The 22,169-nt window shown below is 32.9% G+C and overlaps 1 protein-coding gene across 1 annotated transcript in view; it reads left to right on the top strand.

Moving 5' to 3' along the window:
• Positions 1 to 21,836, top strand: part of LOC127872587 (transient receptor potential cation channel subfamily M member 5-like) — a 208,774-nt gene extending 186,938 nt beyond the window's left edge. Inside the window, exons 27-35 of the mRNA XM_052415913.1 lie at positions 4,497 to 4,611; positions 5,720 to 5,741; positions 6,480 to 6,511; positions 8,014 to 8,074; positions 13,777 to 13,808; positions 13,969 to 13,990; positions 15,252 to 15,283; positions 16,476 to 16,548; positions 17,191 to 21,836. Of these exons, the coding sequence (XP_052271873.1) occupies positions 4,497 to 4,611; positions 5,720 to 5,741; positions 6,480 to 6,511; positions 8,014 to 8,074; positions 13,777 to 13,808; positions 13,969 to 13,990; positions 15,252 to 15,283; positions 16,476 to 16,548; positions 17,191 to 17,232 (431 nt within the window). The 3' untranslated portion in view covers positions 17,233 to 21,836. The remainder of the gene's footprint in view (positions 1 to 4,496; positions 4,612 to 5,719; positions 5,742 to 6,479; positions 6,512 to 8,013; positions 8,075 to 13,776; positions 13,809 to 13,968; positions 13,991 to 15,251; positions 15,284 to 16,475; positions 16,549 to 17,190) is intronic.
• The last annotated feature ends 333 nt before the right edge of the window (positions 21,837 to 22,169 follow it).

Below are 22,169 nucleotides of genomic sequence, written 5' to 3'. Positions count from 1 at the left end.
TAATGATTAAGGAACTTGCTAATGTTTGTTTTTGTTTTGTTTTGGCGCGAGATCTCAAGAGCTAATCATTTTAATAAGACAAAGGTATAAATGCACTTTCAATTTAGAGGGACACGCGCATGTTGTCCGGGCCTTCCGCCCCGTTGATTTTTCAGGGAGTTATTGCCTTTCGAATAATATAAATTTTCCGCGTTTGATCTCGAACACATATAATCAGAATTCTGAGCCACTTTATGTTTAGAATTTTTAATAGGTCGATATGCGTTTATATTTTCAGTTTGTTTTGCTCCAATAATTGTCCACTGTTCAATTGTCGTTTGATTTATAATACATGTATGACACTGTCTAATTAATTGTTCGTTACTGTGTCACATCAAATCGACTATTTATACGAATTTGATAAAACTGTATTTGCAGTATTCCTGTGTCCTTTCGCTACAGTGAGTTTTCATGGAGTACTTGCCCCTTCGGATTCCACACAATTAACCCACATTACCAGTATTCTAGTTATATTTTAGTGACCCTGACCGGTTAATGTTCTTCGGGGTCAAATAGAATATCATTCTAGTTAACATAAACTAAATATTTATGTTTTTTTATTCCAATTGTTGATCAAATTCGTAGAAAAAGATCCATGTATTTTGGGCAATGAAAGCATTGAGTTTGACGGGAGGAAGGATATATTTTTCAAGGAGTTTTGATAACTCTTTGCCCGTTACATCACCACCGATAAAATTATATATAAAGGACTATACGAGTAGTTAGTTTTACATCCTGCTATGGTTCATCCCATATGCCCAGAATCAACGAATAATCAACTGCACACTGTCACAAGAGATTGAAATGACGCAAGGGCTTTCCGATTTGTTATTTATAAGACATATTTTGATCGGATTTTAAGCTGTTCCGGAGTCTGACATTTGCTTGTTTTAATTTAAGATTTTATGTTTGTAAAAGTCAATAAATGGAATTTGACTGCAAAACATAATAAAGCAATGCATTAATCGAATGGCGGTTATTCGACATTTAATGGAGTCAAAAACGTAATGCCCATTATGGTCTTCAGTTTTAAGCGGTTTGGTCGAACGCAGTACCTTCTGATGCTTGAACCTGTCAGGAACGACTGTCGTTCGAGATGATCCGAACGTTTTAAATAATGTCGATCACAAATACTAGTAAAGCCAATTGAAAATGTTTAGATGGTATATTAGAGTGAGTTTGACAGTGTTATGTTGTTTTTCATGGTTTATAGTCCAGTCATTACACGAATTAAATGAATAGTTTATCATGTGTCAATTGTTCCTACATAATCGGAAGCCAAATGTTTAAACAATTTAGAAAAATCTAGTGGTCTAAAAGCAAGTGTTTTTTTCGAGTTGAGAGAAAACGTATGTAAACGCCATGTTTGCTTTTGATGTGGGTTCAATATGATATTTCATACAGATGGTATTGAATCTATATTTTTGCAACGTTATGTGGTATTTTATTTTATGAGTGGACACTCTTTAGATTGAAAGTATCACGTTTATTCGGGAAAAATGGTTTCAGAATAGAAGAAAAAACCCTTATTTTTATATGATCAATCTAAAAAAAATATTATTCGAGTGATATACTCTAACACCAGTTCCCCTCATCTTACTTCATATTACGTAATTATAACACACACCGTATTCGTTCCAGTAATTGTATGCTTGGAGCAATTCAGATCAATGTACACCCTTATATCACGTTGATGCATTTGTACAATTTTATATAAATTACTACTAAATAAAATGGTTAGTAAACAAGCAATTGACATGGCTATTGAAAAATATGGGCAATTAAATGTGTAATCTGAGACGCGTTGCCGAATATTATTGCTTATATGATGCTGAAACAATTATAACTACAACCAAACATTTATCCTGTTTTTCGAGTAAATCTTTGGTCCTGATATTTAATGTTTGGTAAGTCGGGTAATTGTTTGTCGTACTACACAAACATAAATGCCTAATACAATGAAGGCGCGAAAATCTTGCTCAAACTGGATTAAGTTACGAAAGTCGGATAACAGGGTCGTGCAGTGTATAATTTTGTTTTTATAACTTTCTGAATGACAAGAAATGCTATTTAAATGCCAAAAAAACTTGAAAACTTTGCTAATAAGTGTTGTGCGTTTTTCTTTAAATCAACCCCAAAACATGCCGTGGGGCATATTCATGGTCATTTCTCCATCATAGCCTCAAGGAAAACTTGAATGATTCCCGCTTCTTAAAGAGTTTTCTTAGTTAAACGATTTTAAAAGCTTGGGAAAAGCTACATGGAAGTACAGTGTGCATGGAAGCAATGGCAGACCACAAAAAGACACCTAACATGGGCAGACATTTGGCACTACGAACCACTCCGACTCAATTTTCTACTGACATCCGTATATGATCTGCTGCCATCTCCAGTCTATCTACACAGATGGGGGTTAGAAGAAGACCCAAAGTGTCAGCTGTGCGACAAACCAGGAACCAAACAGCACGCCCTCTTCATCTTGCCAAACAGCGCTTACACAAGGCCGCTACATATGGAAGCACGACACGGATTTCAAGGAGCTAGCAGACATACTAAAGCGGGAGAGATTGAAGACAAGACCAACCAACAAGAAGGCATTACCAACAATCAAATTCGTCAAGGAAGGACCTACTGCCAAGAAGGCAAGAACCGCAGCAACAGCTATCCTTGATGAATCAGAGCGTTGGGAGATGAAGGTCGACCTAGCTGGTATTTTTCAGACATAGTCCTCACCACACAGAGAACAGACATAAATATACGGTCTCCAAAGGAAAAGAAAATGGTGATGATAGAACTCACTGTACCCTGGGGGACTAGGTGTGATGAGGCCTACGAGCGGAAGATGGGAAAGTACACTGAGCTACAAGAACAGTGTAGAAGGCGTGGTTGGTGTGCCTGGCTGTTCCCCGTGGAAATAGGGTGCAGAGGATTTCCAGCAATATCTGTATGGAGAATGCTCAGCAATCTTGGGATCAAGGCAGATGACAGGAATAGGGCTGTAGGCAGACTTGGACAAGCTACAGAAAGGGCATCCAACTGGCTGTGGATGATTAGAGAGGAGAAGAGCTGGACGCTAAGCCACTGACCCGTAGTGTTTGGCCAACACTGCGGACCCGCTGCCCGGAGAGTGTCCTGGGATTAAAGGATAGAAACACTTGTTGATGAACAGTTCCAAGCTGATGAGTCAGTGGTTTGTGCAGTGGTATCTGTATTCAACACATCTATAACTGAGTTAAAGGGACTGTCAACCACGAATGACCATTTCTTTTTCTTGTTACATAAATAGCCTCGTTATTTTGATAGTGGGAACATTTTGCATCAAAATGGTACAACAAATACAATTATGTCCGTTATTTAGGTTTGTTTACACATTTGGTTTAGCGGATCGATAAAATAGCTCAGTGCCGTTAGCAGACAGACAGACCGACATACAGTTTATTCAGACTTATACAAAAGAACATGGTCTGCGTACTTGGATATGCACAATATGTTTGTTACGTAAATAGGTATTACAACATAACATAACATTACATAACATAAAATATTCAACCTAGAATACACATACAAATATAGTTTATATACATAACGCGTATGTTTTATCGAGGAAGTACTGAAATGAATTAAAGAGTATTATTTAGAATCGTATTTTTTATAACAAAAGCTTCTTTGATACGTATGTATACATTCTAAATTACTGTTTTATGACAATAACTGCAGTTATGATAGGCTAGTGATGAATATTGAATGTTCTGCACGATCATGATTTACGTGTAAATATTGATGTCATTGATAACAATTATTAATGAATTTGGTTAATATCAAACATACTTCCAAAATGCAATGTACATAGGAGATTCTATAACATAACGCAGTTCAGAATGTTAACATGACGTCATTGTCGCGCGCGGTTCAAACAAAACAACTTTAAAAATTAACTTATGCACACAATTTATTTTTAAAATGCCCCTGTGAACGCTATGTTAATGCTTTTTTGATTGAGTATTATTTATCAAACAGGGAATTGAAATTACAATTAACAATAATAGTACATATCACTTCGGGCCTCCTTGCATAACAGCGACCTCCCAGTCAGCCCGCAAATGCAATACATTTTTGGAGCTTTCGGCTTTGGTCCGTTCAACATTTTTGGGCTGACTGGTCGGTCACTACTATGCGAGGCCGCACTCCCTTCTTTGTTCTATTTCTATAGTTGCACATGTACGCCTCGTGCTTGCGGTAATTCGGCTCAACGGGGAATTTGTTAACACGCATCTATATTCAGTGCTGTAGATTTTCGACAACAAATTATGATAGAAAATGTATTATTCCAACATAAATTTTGCTCTTTTGTCTAGAAAATTCTCTTTAGCATAAAGACGTTAAAGTTTAATGAATCAGTTATGTATAACAGTTTTCTCGTTTATGAGTTAAAATTAAATATTTATCAAATATTTCAGACCGAATCGCTGTTTGTTATGGCTTGAGTCGTATTATGCTAGCTGTATCGAGAAATTATCAAGAACGGAAAAAAAAAGAAAGTACTGATTCGATTATGAAAACGGCCAATGAAAAGTAAGACGGTTTATTATGGAAGCGTATAATTTGTACCTGCATTTCAACACAGTGTTCTGTCCCAATTATTAGTGTTAGTATTCATAGTCAACATCTTAGAGAAAATACTTGGGCGTTATAGCAGGTTTCTAATGGCCAGTGTTTAGAAAAGTTGTATCCCTCTTTTTAAAATGTGTTTGCCGCTTTATAGCCAGTTAATTGCACAGGCCTGGAAAGCGCATATCTACGAGGAATGATCCAAAACGTTTAAAACGCAGACCGTTTATATCACAGTAACACAATTTACATTGATAGAAAATGAAGAATGTTTGCTACGATCATATACATCATTCGTAATGATAGTGCGCATATACTTCGCACAGTACTTTTTTAACATGAATACATCAACGCATGGCAACTTTAATGAAATACCTCGACGACGTCAAACTTAATGCCTTTCCTCGTGTTTTTCAGTATTTTAAAGAAATTTATTAAATTGAGGCATTATCGAAACTATTCGATTTTTTATGACAAAATTTTTTGATTTCGCCGCTTGTGCATAATCACGGATTTGAAAAGATGGTAACCCACAAATTGTAACGGATATGGAGGTTATTTAAGTTAACATAATTATCTTGTTAGGATACGAATTTTACTCCTATTATCTTAACAATGAAAACAACGTTTAAGAAAGTATACGTATTTCTGGATCATCCCTCGTACATTTCGTATAAAATAACATATAAGACTCTCCTGTAACGAATTATTCAAGTCGAGCAGGCTTTCTAATATTCACTCATTTAGCAAACAGTTAATGATGTAATGCTATTCAATGCCATAGTTTCCTCAACAAAAGTGACTTGTTTATTTTCTCGTAATTGTGAGAACTGTTAGATTCATAGACAATTAGCGCCGTCATGATGCCAAATATACGCTTCCAAATTAAGCTGCGTTTTTTATGAAGTAAATATTACTTTTTTGTTTGTTCTGTTGAATGCATGATGTAAACATTAAAACACGTTCAGTTTTAAATAGTAAAATACAATAACAATAGTCCAGCTTGCATTAAAATGTGAGAAAAGTACAAACATGATTTGAGTTGTTTTTATATATTTTACCTCCATTGCAGGCTTGATGATTTGAGAAACAAGGTAGGTCCATTAAAATATTGAATATACATTAATGAGCCGCCCGAAACAGACCGGCATAGTTTAATGTAATATTTGATCACTTTATACAAGCATTGCAAAGCGTCCTTTTTTGTTGTATATTTAATTATATATGCTTGTATTCCTATAGTTTATTTATGTAATTATATTAAACAAAAATGACGTGTTACATTTATTTAATAATCATACATAAGTAAACACTTGTATGGCATCTTTTAAGTGTTTGCAGTAGGAATTTCGTGAAAAATCTATTTCTCAAAAGTTTGTTATACGGTTGCAAAGGCATTCGTTTACATTTAAATTGTTATTTGTTTCGAACATTTGCAACACACCCATAAACTGACAAAGCATTTTTCAGTAACTTAAGTACCACTTTAATACAATCCACATATTAATATGAACATTTATGTGCAATCGCAATTGATTTGCACAGGAACTCTGTGTTTTGTCAACTGGAGTAAAAACTTTCCTGAAGCATATGTAAATCGTTTCACTTCCAAGACCAGCAAATGTTCGTATTCTTTGCGGGGAGGGGATAACGCCAGTATAAACAATGCAATGAGTGTAGAATGAAGTAAATACGTTAGTAGATAATGAAGCAGATATGGTAACTTATTTAAATTGTCCATGTTTCTGTCTCATTCAACATATGTTACCATTCTTTATTAGCACAAAGTATTGATTCTAAACCTTACTAAGGTTAATATGATATCGTTCCAGGCGGAGCAGGAGGAGACGTTCAGAATTCAAACGTACGTATGAAGTTATTGCTTAGTTGAGTGAGGGCTATGTAGGGTTAAATTTATATAATTCTGTTTGTATAGTAATTTAAGTATTTACTTTCGTATTTATTGCGTGTTTCTGAATATTCCCTAATCTAAAACGATTTTACAGAGAAAAATTCGTTTAGACATCTCGCAGACACTACACATTACTTGATATATTTGGACCGTATTTAAAATAAATAAGCATGTATATTGCTTTATTATACATTATACATTATGTATTATATTTGAATTAGTATGTTAGCGATGTATGTTAGTTTTTCAATGGATTATTCGATAACACATCAATACTATTATATAAAAAATGTTTCCGACCAATGTCTTGAGTATCATGCCTTGTTGGCATTTCATATTTTACATGGTGCTTGATTTTCTTGAAAACATGATCCCTGTTTATTTTGTAATTCAGTAGGTTATAGGCAAAAATCATATGGTTTTCTACTGAATAGTATGGATGTGTTTACGAATAATTCATTGACAAACTTACATACATCGCTAACATACTAATTCAAATATAATATAAATAATATATCATATATATTATCCTTAATTAAAATATCTTATTAAAAGGGGCGAATATTGCTTAATACTTGGATCTGGATTGATAAATCATGATAATCACAAATGGCGAAAAAAACAATTTACTGGCACACTGGACTATATAGGCGAATTTATTTTCGCTGTTTTTTTATATTTGTTTTTAATGAATACATCACCAAAATATTTGAGAAAACGACAATCACAATGAGAGCCCTATGACTTAACAGTGAACTGAAAGGCAGACCCAAATTGTGTATGGGCTGAAACTGAGGGCTGTTGTCCATATACAGTTTGTGGCTTCCTGGCTATTTATTATAATGTCATTAGGCCCGATGTGAGTATTTTGTTACTTATATTGTAACGATCATTTTCATCTGTGTATCAACCAGTGTATGCTGTAATAAACGATGTCAACAGCACTGTTATACATTGCCAAACACGTAAAAGTAAGTTCTAAGAACATTTTCATTGTTTCAAATATATTTCATATGGAATGATAGAATTTTAAAAATAAATTCAAAACATATTTCGTAACACATTTTTCCAGTTGAAAACAATCGCCAATGTCAACATCGAAATACAAAAAAGTTCTACCGCATACAGTAATTTTGTTCTGTGTTACACGGGCGGTGACCTTCTAACATTCAGTATGCGCGTCCATAATTTGCAATTGCGGAAATGACTGGTTCATATATTTTCAATTTTCTTATCATGTTACGGACCTCAACCGGTCATGTCTATATGGGCTACAATAAAGTTATTTAATGTACGTAATAACAGAATAAATCTGAATTGTTTCGATAGGTGTGTATATTCAGCGGAAACCATGCGACATGTCCATTTAACATAAGCTTTACAACACAAACACATAGCATACGGCAGTCCAGTCACGGAGATATCGCTTAAAATTTCATTCTTTACATTTTCAGTCTCGAAGCTCTGAAACATTTCGAAGCTCTGAATAAGAAAGTTGATGAATTGGAGACGAAGGTATGTTTAACTTTAATTTGTCTTGTGTCTTTTTTGGCATATATCTGGGGTTTAAGAAATGAAATATATCAGTTCAAAGTATCGATATGTTTGACTAGGTTTCTGTTTACTTGTTTCCATGTTTCGGAATTAATACATTATTTGAAACAGAGCATCAACGATTTCTAAGTATACGTCTGTAAAAAATGACGTCATTTATGAACGTCACAACGTTTTGATTCCAGCAAACATGCATGCATTTTTAAAAAGATTTTTTCGCAGTTTGTATCTATGGCAATTTTTCAAAATAATGTACATAATGCTGTTGAAGAATATATAATTTATTTTCAAAATAGCAAAATATCACTTCTGACAAAATAACATTTCCTTCGGGGCTTATTATCAATTTAATTGGTCTGATGTATGGGCCTTTGAAATGCTTTTCATCGAAAGTTTGAAACGTGTGTCTATTTTTTAATTTACTTTTTTAATTATGATGTTGACTGTTATACTCGTGTTACGTCGCATAGACTTGAATAGACGTAATCATTCTCCTCTTTGCAGTGATTGTCAACGCAAAGTTCGGCGGTTTCGCCCTATGCGGCGACGCGTAATGCATTGACAGATCGTCCTGATAATGCTTCAAAAGTGTGCATGTTTGCCGCATATAAAAGTCTATATAAAATTATAAAAGTCTAGCTTTAAGAATTCGTGATAGATCTATTTGAGATTCAACACATAATGTGATATTATGATTTTTACTTTCTTATTTATGTTCATTTTGATTTGAAGTAGATTATCGTAACGTATTCTCTGACCACAATTGATTACCGTGCACATTTAATTTGTAAAATATGCAAACAATATCCCGTGTAAACAAATCTTCTTGTATTGATCTTACACAGTAGATTGTGAATATTGGGATCTGTAAGTATATCCATGAAGTAAATCGAGTGACGATGTACATTTCGTGTGAGGTCGCTCAACACATTTTAAATAATTGTTTTCAAATAAGGTGATCTTTTGAAAATAATTTCATTACATCATGGATTATATTTTAGTGGATGTAAAGTTTGCCAACAATGGCGTGTAGTTATCCGGTTCTGGCATAGAAGTAAGACACAATCATTGAGGTCACACCTTTATATATAGAATGCCGTTCAATGGTGATAAAATTGGATCCGAAATTAGATTACTACGCTAGCAAATAGGAGTCCGTTGTGGCATTAAAACGTGTCTCATTTACGTATATTTCATATTTATTTATATTTTACTTATTTCGGCCGCCCAGCTAAGTTGGTAAAGTCGCGGAAAATATTAAAAAAACGATAAAGGCTGCATTAATGTTCGAGTTGTCGTTCTTGTTCGTTCAATAGAATTTTTTCAATTCACCGCATCAGATCGAAGCAAAACTAGCAGGTAAAAGGAATATAGTTTTGTATTGTAGGTCCTAGTCGAACAAACAGTACACACCAGTTTAAGTTGCGACAAGTATACAAGATGTGTTACGTTAAACGTTGGTAATAATTTTGAATGTGTCCATCATTTTTGTTAAAATTGACACAACACGGGGATCGTTGACCGGAAGTAATTAATGCGATCGCATTTACATTGATACCGCTATAAAATCTGTTTTAATTTAAATCCTATCTCCAAATCCCGTGTCACCTTCTTTGTCTTTCTATTATCTATATATTGTGTTTTGTCTTATAATTTCTTATTTCTTCACCTACGCTTTTATATTTAAAGTTCATACATTAATTAGGTTACTGTCAGAAATGCAAATTCCTTACCATTTAATTCAAGCCTATTTGGGTTTTCCTTATTGCAGCATTACATATTGGTACGATCGTAATCTTAAAATCGGTAGTGTGTTTTATTTTATTTTGTGCTCAGCGTTCACGTATCCGCCTGGGCCACATCAATAACGTTAATTTTGAATGTGTCCATCATTTTTGTTAAAATTGACACAACACGGGGATCGTTGACCGCAGGTAATTAATGCGATCGCATTTACATTGATACCGCTATACAATCTGTTTTAATTTGAATCCTATCTTCAAATCCCGTGTCACCTTCTTTGTCTTTCTATTATCTATATATTGTGTTTTGTCTTATAATTTCTTATTTCTTCACCTACGCTTTAATATTTAGATTTCATGCATTAATTAGGTTACTGTCATAAATGCAAATTCCTTACCATTTAATTCAAGCCTATTTGGGTTTTCCTACTTGCAGCATTACATATTGGTACGATCGTAATCTTAAAATCCGTAGCGTGTTAAATTTTATTCTGTGCTCAGCGTTCACGTATCCGCCTGGGCCACATCAATTACGTTTACATGTCGCTATAAACAGGCAAGATACAAACAGAAGCCTATTAGGAACCCTTTCAGAACACTCTTCCACCGTATTGTACATCTTCGACAGTTATTTCATTTTAAAGAAAATACATGTATTTGTAAATTTTCTTACTTAATCATTTTTGTATTTCTCTTTTCTGAACGTGACTTCTTTGTGACTGCTGTTGTTAGCTTTGTTTAAGTCTCTTCTACATTGAATAAGTTAATTATTTTTGCTCTGGTCCTTACGACTCAAATCAAAACGGTCATAGTCGGTATGCAAATTGGTAGAACCAGAAGCAACCGAAATAACGTTTGAAATTAACGTCAAATACCCATTGAAATACAACATGGCGCTGTATTGTTGATTTATAAATCCAATTTCTACACATTAATGAGGAAATCGAACGCTTTAAAACTTTTATGAAAGTAATCATCAAACGTTTTAGATAAATATTAAACTATTTTGCTTTCGTGGTAATACTTAGAAATTGTTCCTCAGTAAAGTGAACAAATAACACATTTGCACTTGCGTAAGCGCTTGTGAGAATATTTATTGTCTAATAGTTCTTCAAAACAAACACGAAACTTATATATATATAATATAATATCAAAGGCCTACATTTTTTACTTTAATACGTTAACTCCAAAGGGGCCAAAATGATTAACGATATCATTCATTATCGAAGAATGCCTGTACACTTCAAATTAATGAAATTCCAAGTTCGCCGTGCGGTTTGATAAATTCTGTCGTTAAGTATAAACCTTTAAACACCTAATCAATAACTCAATATTCCGTTTAGTGACTTTTAAAATATTAATGAGTTGCAAAATCATTAGAAAGTTGAAAACGATATTTAAATATAGTCCTTCAACGAGGAAGGCATTCAGCCCAGTTTACTCAATATGGTATGTTTCCTTCGTCCGGGAGCACATCGTCCGTGATGATTACTACCCAGGGTGGCTGGTGTTTGAGCACATCGTCCGTGATGATTATTACCCAGAGTTGCTGGTGTTTGAGCACATCGTCCGTGATGATTACTACCCAGGGTTGCTGGTGTATTTCAATTCAGTGATTTTAATGACACATACACCTTTAGTTACTTTCATTGTTATTTCGCTGTAATAAATATGTTGCTCAAGTTATAAGACATGATACGCAAACGCAATGCTTACTTAAAGATCACCCTGTCCGCGTTTCTTTTATTACGCAAGCAATATGTTATTGAAATCGTAACCAATGTAAATTTCGCTTTTCTGTGTTGATTACATTGTCCTCATAATTGTATAATGGCTTTGTTTATTTCTGTTTTCACCAGTATTATGATGAGTATAGTAATAATGCCTAACCAGAAAATATTACATATGGAATTAACGTCTGCTAGTCTTTTATTTAAAGCAAAACTGATAAATTTCCTGTTTAAATCAGGAAACAACATGCATCACAACATTGAACAAAAATAAATGACATTATTGAATTTGCCGCCTTGAACAGTCTCTGCAAGAAAGATCGGAGGTGTGAACACCTTGCAAGTAGAACGTCTTTAATCAATATTCCCTCTGGTTCAGAAGCGTGTATAAGCATCGAAGTTTTATATAACAAATTCATATCTTAAACATAAGTAAGAATTATAATTGTGTGGGGTAAGGCATTTAAGTGAGGGTGTATAACTTAATATTAAGTATGTGTGTACTTTATAAATAAAAAACACTTTCAATCGATGACTTCCTGCAAAATTTAAATTTATGTCTTTGTTATTTCTGCATTCATTGTAGTTCGGCGTAAAAGATAGTCTGTCCGTTTAGCATTCATTCATTCATTCATTCATTCAATCATAGTTTATTGACAATCTGGCATCCTGCCTTCGGCCAAGAGCATATATAGAAACGAAAGATGACCAACACAGAGAATCATGCAAGTTACAATGTAACATATTAAAGATTAAACAAAAATGAGAATAAAAAATGCATAATATACAAATATATATAGGACTATGCAATACATTTATTTTTTAAACATGCGATTATACAGTATCTAAAAAATTACTTTCTCAGATCTAAGATTAAACGAATCTAACAAAAAAATGCAATATTTTTTAGCTGTGGAGTATTTGTGCAATACATCATTGGTATTTACTTATGGTAGTCCAGGATATCTTGATTTTATATTTTATGCGCATTTCATTATATACTGGACAACACAGTAAAAATTCATAAACATTTTGATCACAAAGTTTACACTTCCGGTCTTATCTGAATATCCTATTATATCTGCCGATTTCTATTTCAAGACACTGGGAACTTAATCGAAATGCTCATTTGGATTCTAGAATTTTCATTGGATATACAACCAAGGTATTTTTCGTATTCAAAACTGTTTTTTTTTTCATTTTGAGAAGAAATCCATTTTGGTCTGAGAAGCTAAAGTGTCATTCTAGTCTTGTACAAATTGATCTTTCAGTCTTTGAGTTACCATGTTTTCAATCTCGCCTGATAATTCAGGAGTATTTAGTATAATGCCAAAGCGAAGTTTGTCTACAATTAATTTTAAAGCATGACACCATAGCTTATTTTTCGTACACTTAAGGGTAAATATTCATCTGTTCCATAAATACTTGATATAATATTGAATTCTTATCACTCACAATTTTCATTCAGTAACGCAATGCCCTTAGTTTGGATATAAAGGCTACATGGATTCTACCTCATTCACTTATCACAGCAGAGTTAGAAGTAGATTGTTTCATACAAAGAATATTTTCGCAAAAATTGTAATGCAATTTATGACAGCGAAGTGGTTGGTACACGCGCTTAACACCTAGGCGACCCGGGTTTAATTATTGTTTCCGACAATATGTGAGTTTGGTTTGTGGTCACCATACACACCTATCCGGTGGGGTTCCGTTCGGATAATCCGGCTTGCCCCACAACACTAGACTGCACCAAATTAAAAAATATATTTCAGTAAACACTAAAATGCTGAATATTACAGCTAGAATTTGAAAATTCGCCCACTTTAGTAAGTCTATTACACTAATCAGGTAGTAGTAATGGTACACACTCCGGGTCCACACATACCGCAGCCTTAGACGCGGAAAGACCTAAAAAAATGTATAAATACTCACACGCACACTCACACACACACACACGCACGCACGCACGCACGCACGCACGCACACACACACACACACACACACACACACACACACACACACACACACACACACACACACACACACACACACACACACACACAAGCACGCAACCGCACACACACAGCTGTTGGTTCGTGATGTAATATTTAAGCAGCTCTGATTCTTAAACACTTGCACTCTTTGCTACAAATAAAAATATCAAACATGCGTATTTCATGTTTTTCAGAGCAAAGAAGAAGAGGCGTTTCGGAGTACGATGTAAGTATGAATACACATTCGTATATCATTTGAATGTATTGATTATGGTAATATTTGTTGATATATAAGTGAATTTAAAACAAACGGATAATGTGTTAAGTTTTAAATGGATGAAATCGGTATATGCGTATTTAAAGTAGTTGTATGTTTTATATTACAGGCTGAATAGGACAAATCAAGCGGTAAGTTTAGAAATAATTTTCGCTAAGGGTTGGCTATTGCGGTAATAACCAACTGTTCGGATGCATTAAATTTTAACATTAAATTTAAACAGTATTTACACTTAAAGCTTAAATATATAGATTACAAGTATGCTGTTTTGGGGAAACGTTTGGTGTAATTCGTAGACAAACTAGTTTTTAATGGTCGCACATATAGGAGGATAGACAAAGTCTCCGTTTCAACAGGTTTATAAAAATCTCAAACTTCGACCTTGTGACATGCGAGCTCGTACGTGCGCAACTGCGACATTATATGTGCTCCTTCTGCTAAGCTGTTTAAAAGTCAAAGTTGTGCTTATGACTGTTTCATAGTGATACATTATTCCTGTATTTATGTTTCTCTTTTCTGCCAAGTTTTTGATGATTGATCTTTGCTGATCAAAACTAGGTTCCTGACAAAATTTGATCGGCTCAACGCCAACTTGCCTGCATACTCGGGCGAGAGGCATAAAATGAATGTTAATAAAATTGTGTTTAGTATGATGTTCGGATACACGAAAGCAATCAAAGCATTTTAAATGGCAATTATCATTTCAGCATGAATTTGATTCAATACAGTCATTTTGTTGTGATTCTAGTTTTAAAACTTGCGCGAACCATTAAAAAGGAACACATCTTATAAAACCTCGTTATGTTAATGGTTTGGTGAGCAATTAATAGTTTGTCCATAAGGAGGTAAATTATTTAAATTTAGTCTGGGAAAATCGATATATTTTCCGGTTCAGAAGCGTAGTGGATGATGATTTAAGTGCACATATTTGCATAATTTTACAGACTGAAATGCCTCATTTATTTGAGACTGTTTTTGAGAAACAAAAAAAATATTAAGTGGTTCATTCATGCGAATAAGTTACGGTATAGTACTTATATTTATGAATTTATGGTATGAACTTATAACAAACAAGTGAATGTAATCAGTAACTACCTGCTGCAGTTTTTCCTTTGTATTTCCAAATTCAATATAGTTCACCGTAAAGTACGTTGTATAACGGATAATAATAAATGGCATTTCTCATTGAATTCCTATTTCTTGGTGCGATGCAATGAATAATATAATTCGCATAAATTGTTTACATGGTTTTATTTAATGTTTTAATAACGGGATTGGCTTACTCATTTCGGTCCATGAGATTACAAAGAAATATTTATAAGGTCAGATTTTTTAAAGACGTTCCCTGCTGTCTACAAAAAATTATATTCAACTTGTACTCTACTTTTTCAGTTCAAAGAAGAAGAGGATTTTCGGCATGAGCTGTACGTACTTAATATACAATACCGGTAGAATACACTAAGAAAGAAGACCAGTTTAGAAAACTGATCTAACGTATAATTTATGTTTTCATGTCGGTTATATATTGGTTGATATTTTGATTTTGCAATTCTTGTCCAATCGATAATCCCCGTTTTTTAAACGCGGTATTGACAAATAATTTAATGACAATTGTTCAATAAATGCTTTCAGTGAATGCTTGAGTTGACCAGCCATCGATCAATATTTGTAGTAGTAGTAAAGAAACGCCAGTGGTTGCATAATCTTATAAATTTAATGTTCACCATTGGACAAACAAGTAACATGAATGGTCTACTGGATTTATTACCAATGAATGTAACGATAATTGATGTTAAGCAATTTACATCATATACACATTATACATCATACATTGTACTTAGTAAGACGCCATTTACACCACATTTTATGAGTCATTAAAACGGAATAACATGCATTTAGAGAGCAAATTCACGGTATATGTCCGTGTGCATGCCGATGCCAATTTAGTTGGTAAATATTGGTTTCCGTATGCACAGTATGATCATATTACGTGCACAAGTAGTCCTAATGATGTCATAATTAATCATTAATTTCGTGTTATGTTGAAATTAAACAAAGTTTACTAGATCTTCTAGCTCTTATGTTATGTGGATATTTATTATTGTATTACTGTATTTGAAATTGAATAAATTGTAAATATCATGTTAAGAAAGCAAACTAAAATCGTTTACGACTACATGCTAATAAAAGCTACTTCGACGCAGTAGTTTGGCACGTTTTATCAAATCAAAGTATTGAGCAACAAAGTTGGAATCGTGTTTTACGTAAGAATATGCAATGACATAGTGTTAAATGCAGCCTTTTTCAATAATGTTAATGTCGAAAACACACATCTTAATATGCTTAGATACATTTGAAGGTAACGCATATTTGTCTAGTATAAAGGGTCTGGCTTTTAACCCGCCTGGTAAGGGACTCCTTTACAGCGTACAATAAGGTCAAATACTTTTTATGTATCGTCCTATGTATGAGATAACACAAACGACAAGTTTTTGTGTGTTTTTTTCATTACAATGGCAACTAGATGGAAATTAAGTACAGTTCTACTCTCATATTAATATTATATGCTTATGTATATTGTCAACTATCGCTAACTAAAGTCATACAATGTTTCAGCCGGGCTGTGTTCAGCAAAGTTCAAGCCAATTTAGACGCTCTCAATACGAAAGTACATGCCTTGGAGATAAAGGTATATTCTAACACAACATATGACTAATTTCCTCAATCATTATACAGAAGAAAATTAACAATTTGTGTTGAACAAATCATGACTAGAGGCAAACATTTATATAAAAAGTGCGTTTATGTTGAGAGAACGGTTCTAGGATATAAACTTTTTTTAAATATTTTTATAATATGCTTGTCCTGTGATTTTAATTTTAGTAATGGCTTGTTTAAAATAATGCAATCATGCAGTAATATTGTGTTACAAGTATACTCGATTCTGGATTCCAAATACAAAGCTGTCTTAACCATCGGCCATCCACAAATTAGTTGCGCGCTCACCATCTTTAATTTAATGTCTGAGTACCATGTTTTTAAAAGACGCTAATGTGCAAAAGAGAGCATCTGATTTCTTTGCAAAGTGTTATCCCTTTTAGATTACCTTGTGTATAAGTGACCGACCGTAATGGTAGAATGATTTCATTTCACAAAAGTATACTTTGATATCAAACAACAAAGTATGCAATCTTAATGTAATACCTTTTTTAATTTTGGAAAACAATGCTTATAATGAAAGTGGTTCTTTAGAAACATGAGTTATTGTTTATGGTTAGCAGCTACCATGTAATTGATTTACATACAACATAACTTTTTCCTTTGAATGCAGGCTGAAGGCCACCATCAAGTGGAAGAAAGAACGCATCTTTAGTGGGTAAATGTTACATACTAGACAATATTGTATCCGAACCACTTAAACCACAGACAATCAGTTGCCGGTGTGAATGGTATATAAATTTCAGAAACATAATGACATTTCTAACGAGTGGTTTAGACACAATATCAATTTTAGCGCTCATTAAAAATGACACGCAGAACATTTAAGTAAGCACACTCAATAAACACGATTGTTAAATGATCTAATAGATGTTTCTACCAAACTAAATGACATTGCTTGCCAGGATATGTATTTCTTTTTTAAATTAAAGCCACTTTAACTGCTTTGATGCGGATCTATGGTAGCATTTTGATAATACTATCATTTTATTGGGCGTATTTGCAGTGAATGTACATAGTTGCGTTTTATCTTTAGCTGTATGAATGAGTTTTGTTCAATGTTTGTATTGCCTGAACAAATCATAAACATTTGGTGTAAGTCTACATGACATGAGAGAATGGTAAAAACATACAATATGTGCAAAGAAATGTTGTGATATTATTTCGCATTTCGTTATTCCTCGAACATTTCTCAAGTTTGAAGTACGATAAAAAATGATTTTACCAGTACACATTCACGACTGTATTAATCTGGATTTATGCTGCGCATTGAACTTGTTTCTACTGTAACGTAGCTAACATTTACGTATGCAAAGACATTACATATTCAACACAGGATTTTTATATATGCATATTGTTGTAAATCACATAACCATATGTGTAGTATTGGTAGTGGAAGGATATAAGTGTTCGTTTGGTGACTTAGGGACTGTACATATTTAACACTGGATTTTTATATATGCATTTTGTTGTAAATCGCATAACCATATGTGTAGTATTGGTAGTAGAAGGATATAAGTGTTCGTTTGGTTACTTAGGGACTGCTTTTATACTAAATGATAATATCAATGCCTTTAATATCAAATGATTTATCATTGCTATTGCACATTTTCTGAATATTTTACTGATGTTTGATACTTTGTTGAACCGCTGTCGCAATTATTTGCCTTTAATCGGGAAATGCTTATCAAGCTTTACTGAACTTTATGTTAGTTTCAAATTAACAATGTGTTGATGAGTATAACAATGTATCTAAATTCACAGAGCACACAATTTATTATTTGTCTATATATAGTGAATTTCCGGATATACCGCTTGGTGTTTCTTTTGAATTCATGTCCATGTGTATTATAGATCATGCTTAGCATCGATGTGTTGCATTCCATGCTAATATCAAAATAGGTAAATGTACTTGCTAGTGTATATGTTATTGTTGCTTGTAAATTTTCTGCATTTAAACACATGTTATGATTTCCATTAATATGCAAATGTCCATATTTCTTATGCATTTTAATGTTTACTCGTCCTGTTTTAGCGTTGTATCTAGACATAGTTATTTGCAATAATACGTATTGAGTAAGCGTCCCGTAACAATAAACGAAGTGTGATTAATACAAACACTACTTTGATAGCACGAAAACCGTGTGATATTCCCTAATACTAAGTAGAATAACACCAAAAATAACATCTTCCTGTTTACCTGTTTTGGGTATTTAGACAGTGAGGCATGCGTGTTCGCACAAAAACAATTCGTCACAATCGATGACTTGTGCACACAATTTTAGTGTGGTGCTTAAGGCTATAATCGATACTACTTTAAATATTTGAATTCGTACTTTAATTTCCTAAAACATGTATATAGTTTTATTTTGAAAATACCATGAAATATCCATACTTTTAAAGGGGGTATTTTTCATCCCAACTTATTGTATGATAACATGCTTACTATCGACCTTAACAATTCTTGCAAATTGTTGTACAGGAATGATAGTGTTTTAGTGAAAAATGAAAACAAATGCGAACAATCACTATCAATAAATGGAAGTATTTACCGTGATTTCAGATAAATTGCGTGTGTTTGTAGCATTTCATGACTCAATTTCTCGTTAAGTATTATTATATATATATTATATATATTATTATATATATATATATTTATTCTAGGTAGGTTTTTATAAATTAAAAATATGTGTAGCGATAGCTTGTTAACATATTTTGACAATAAAAAATACCTTCCACCAAGTCTATAATGTTTAACGGGTCTACACATCGCTATCAAAAGACATTTTAAAAAAAACGCCATTGTAAAGCAGGTCAACAAATCTTTTTTACAATTACTTAAACAGATCTTTAAAAAAAACTGCCACTTTAACTGCTTATTTTTGTTTTAATGTATAAACATCAGTTATTAAACATAGACATGCATTTTATTGGTGTTCATATACAAACATTAATGGTAAACAGTTAAGGTTTGTCCGAACGCAATAAAGTGATCATATGAATCAACAATAAATGTTAATTGATGTATGCAAAGTTAATGTAGTCGCTGACGGATTAACAACACCCAAATGAAAAAAGTCCGCCAAATGCTTACTGAACTACTACGCATGTTTGACGTTGAAACTTTTATAAATGATTTATACAATGAAATATTAAATCAACATTACCAATACATGCTGTATTGTATATTCTATTATGTTGTATAACCATTATATATGTGCGTTAAATATAGCGTAATATTGTTTTTGTATTTTTTATTTGTACGCTATTATTAATAGTGTACTTAAATTCATCCTTATAGTTTTTTCTGCTTTATGTTTATGTAAATCGTGCGTCTTCTGAGTTGCCATTTAGGTATGAATACAATCAACTATCATTGTACACGTTTAAAGTTAGCTCTGACAACTATTTTGTAACCCACATAAAGGAGACACTATGATGACAAATCTCAAAGCATATATGTTCTCTTGGTTATCAATTCAATTATCACACAAGCGTTCATATAATTAGCCATTCATAATACTATCCACTGCATAAATAGATTGCTTTGTATACTTTATTGTAAGCCGTATGTTTAGTAGCCAATCAATTTATGCAGTCGATAGTATTATGAATCGCTAATTATATGAATGCGTGTGTGATAATTGAATTGATAAACAAGAGAACATATATGCTTTAGATACATTAGTTGAAATGGTGTGTTCAATAACACACACATGAACACAATGCATAGATCTAGACTACAAATTTACGATTGTATAAACAAGTATAAATTTGTCTTACACACGTATGTGCTTTAAATATAGATCATTAGACTTAAACGTAGAAAAATAGCACATATCAAGATTCATATAACAGTACTCTTAACACAATATACCCAACTTCTGTTAATAAATTGAATTGATCAATGCGTGAATTGTTTGTCATCAAACACACATATATTTTTAATGTGTGTGACTTTGAATATAAATAAAGCAAACACTTGCCTAAAGACTTTATTTAAATACATATAGTTGCTTATAGTTACAAAAGTGAGATCTTTTACAATACGGTGCCTAATAACTAAATTTTGATTACGTGAATAGATTACGATAATTTTGTTTGCTAAAAGTTGTGATTGACATACTGAAAGAAACTAAAAGAAATATTTACTAGTTTTTCATTATTAAACTGAGTCATCTTAATTCTTTATTAGCTTAATATTGATATATACTACAGATAATGACGCACACAATTTATTTGCGCAACAGCATACTAATATGTGTATGTTTGTATTACTTTTTATGTTCCCCAGTCTATACTGGGGGACATATTGTTTTTGCCCTGTCTGTTTGTTGGTTTGTTTGCGTCAAACTTTAACACTGGCCATAACTTTTGCAATATTGAAGATAGCAACTTGATATTTGGCATGCATGTGTTTCTCATGGAGCTTCACATTTTGAGTGGTGAAAGGTCAAGGTATGTTCAAATATACGGGAGGGGACATAGTGTTTCACAAACGCATCTTGTTTGTTTTATTTTAATTGTAATTGCATTATCAAATGATGAAATTTTGATGTCATAGCTAATGTGTACATTTTGATTTATTGAAGTTATGTTTATTTCTCATGTTTTTACGAAAGCAATCACATATGTGGACGTATTTAAATTAAAAATGTCATGCGTGTGCCTCAGATCTTAACATGCCACAACCGTTCATGTCGTTTAATATTATATCGTAAGAAGATATGGGTAAATCAAATGTCATTGTATCATTTGTACCCCAAAACATGAACGGACAGAGAAGAATTCGACTGACTTTGTAATATACACTCAGTTGTTTTTCCTGACAGAATAAGAACAGAAATGACAAGTATACTTTAAAAGCTGTTTTAAGCTGATTTTTGATACTGATCACAAAAATGTTCCGCACAGAGGATTTGTTTTGAGATTTGATGTGGGCTTTTCGTTCCAAATGTGCACGCGGAACAGTTTATTCATACGAAACGCACATATGAGCAGTCTAATAAGACGGGTGTCTGTATAAGAAACTTATTACAACACATTACTATAAATATTTGTAACGTCTCGTTTGTGATTGGAATGAACTATGCTTTCATTTTAAATATTGTATTATTCTTATTAGTATAAGTAGTAGTAGTATAATATAGTTTATATTATGTATTCTATTGTATAGTTTATTTTGGAAAATTGTTGTTCAAACGTGTGTACCAGCAAACCATAGTGAAAGTAAATTTATATAAAAAATAAATAAATAAATATATATATATATAGCTATATATATATAGCTAAGAAATATATATATATTTTACTAATGAATGTTCAATATTATAACAAAACATTATAAATTACAAAATAAACAAAAATTGAGTTCGATATGTTATTATATATTTTACGCGTACGTAAACAACTATGGACATTGGTTTTGCTGCAACTGCATTATGAATTGTTAAGCAATATGTATATGTATTTTGTATTGGAGCAATGTTTTGGGTCTTTAGGTATAGATAAACGACAGGCCTTTGATCTGTCTACCAGGCACTAAACTACGACGTTATTTGTGTGAATATTAAATACACTGTGGGTAAATTT

Source organism: Dreissena polymorpha, chromosome 3, assembly GCF_020536995.1.
Source record: "Dreissena polymorpha isolate Duluth1 chromosome 3, UMN_Dpol_1.0, whole genome shotgun sequence".
NCBI lineage: Eukaryota > Metazoa > Mollusca > Bivalvia > Myida > Dreissenidae > Dreissena > Dreissena polymorpha.
This window is presented reverse-complemented; position numbering and strand designations above follow the sequence as displayed.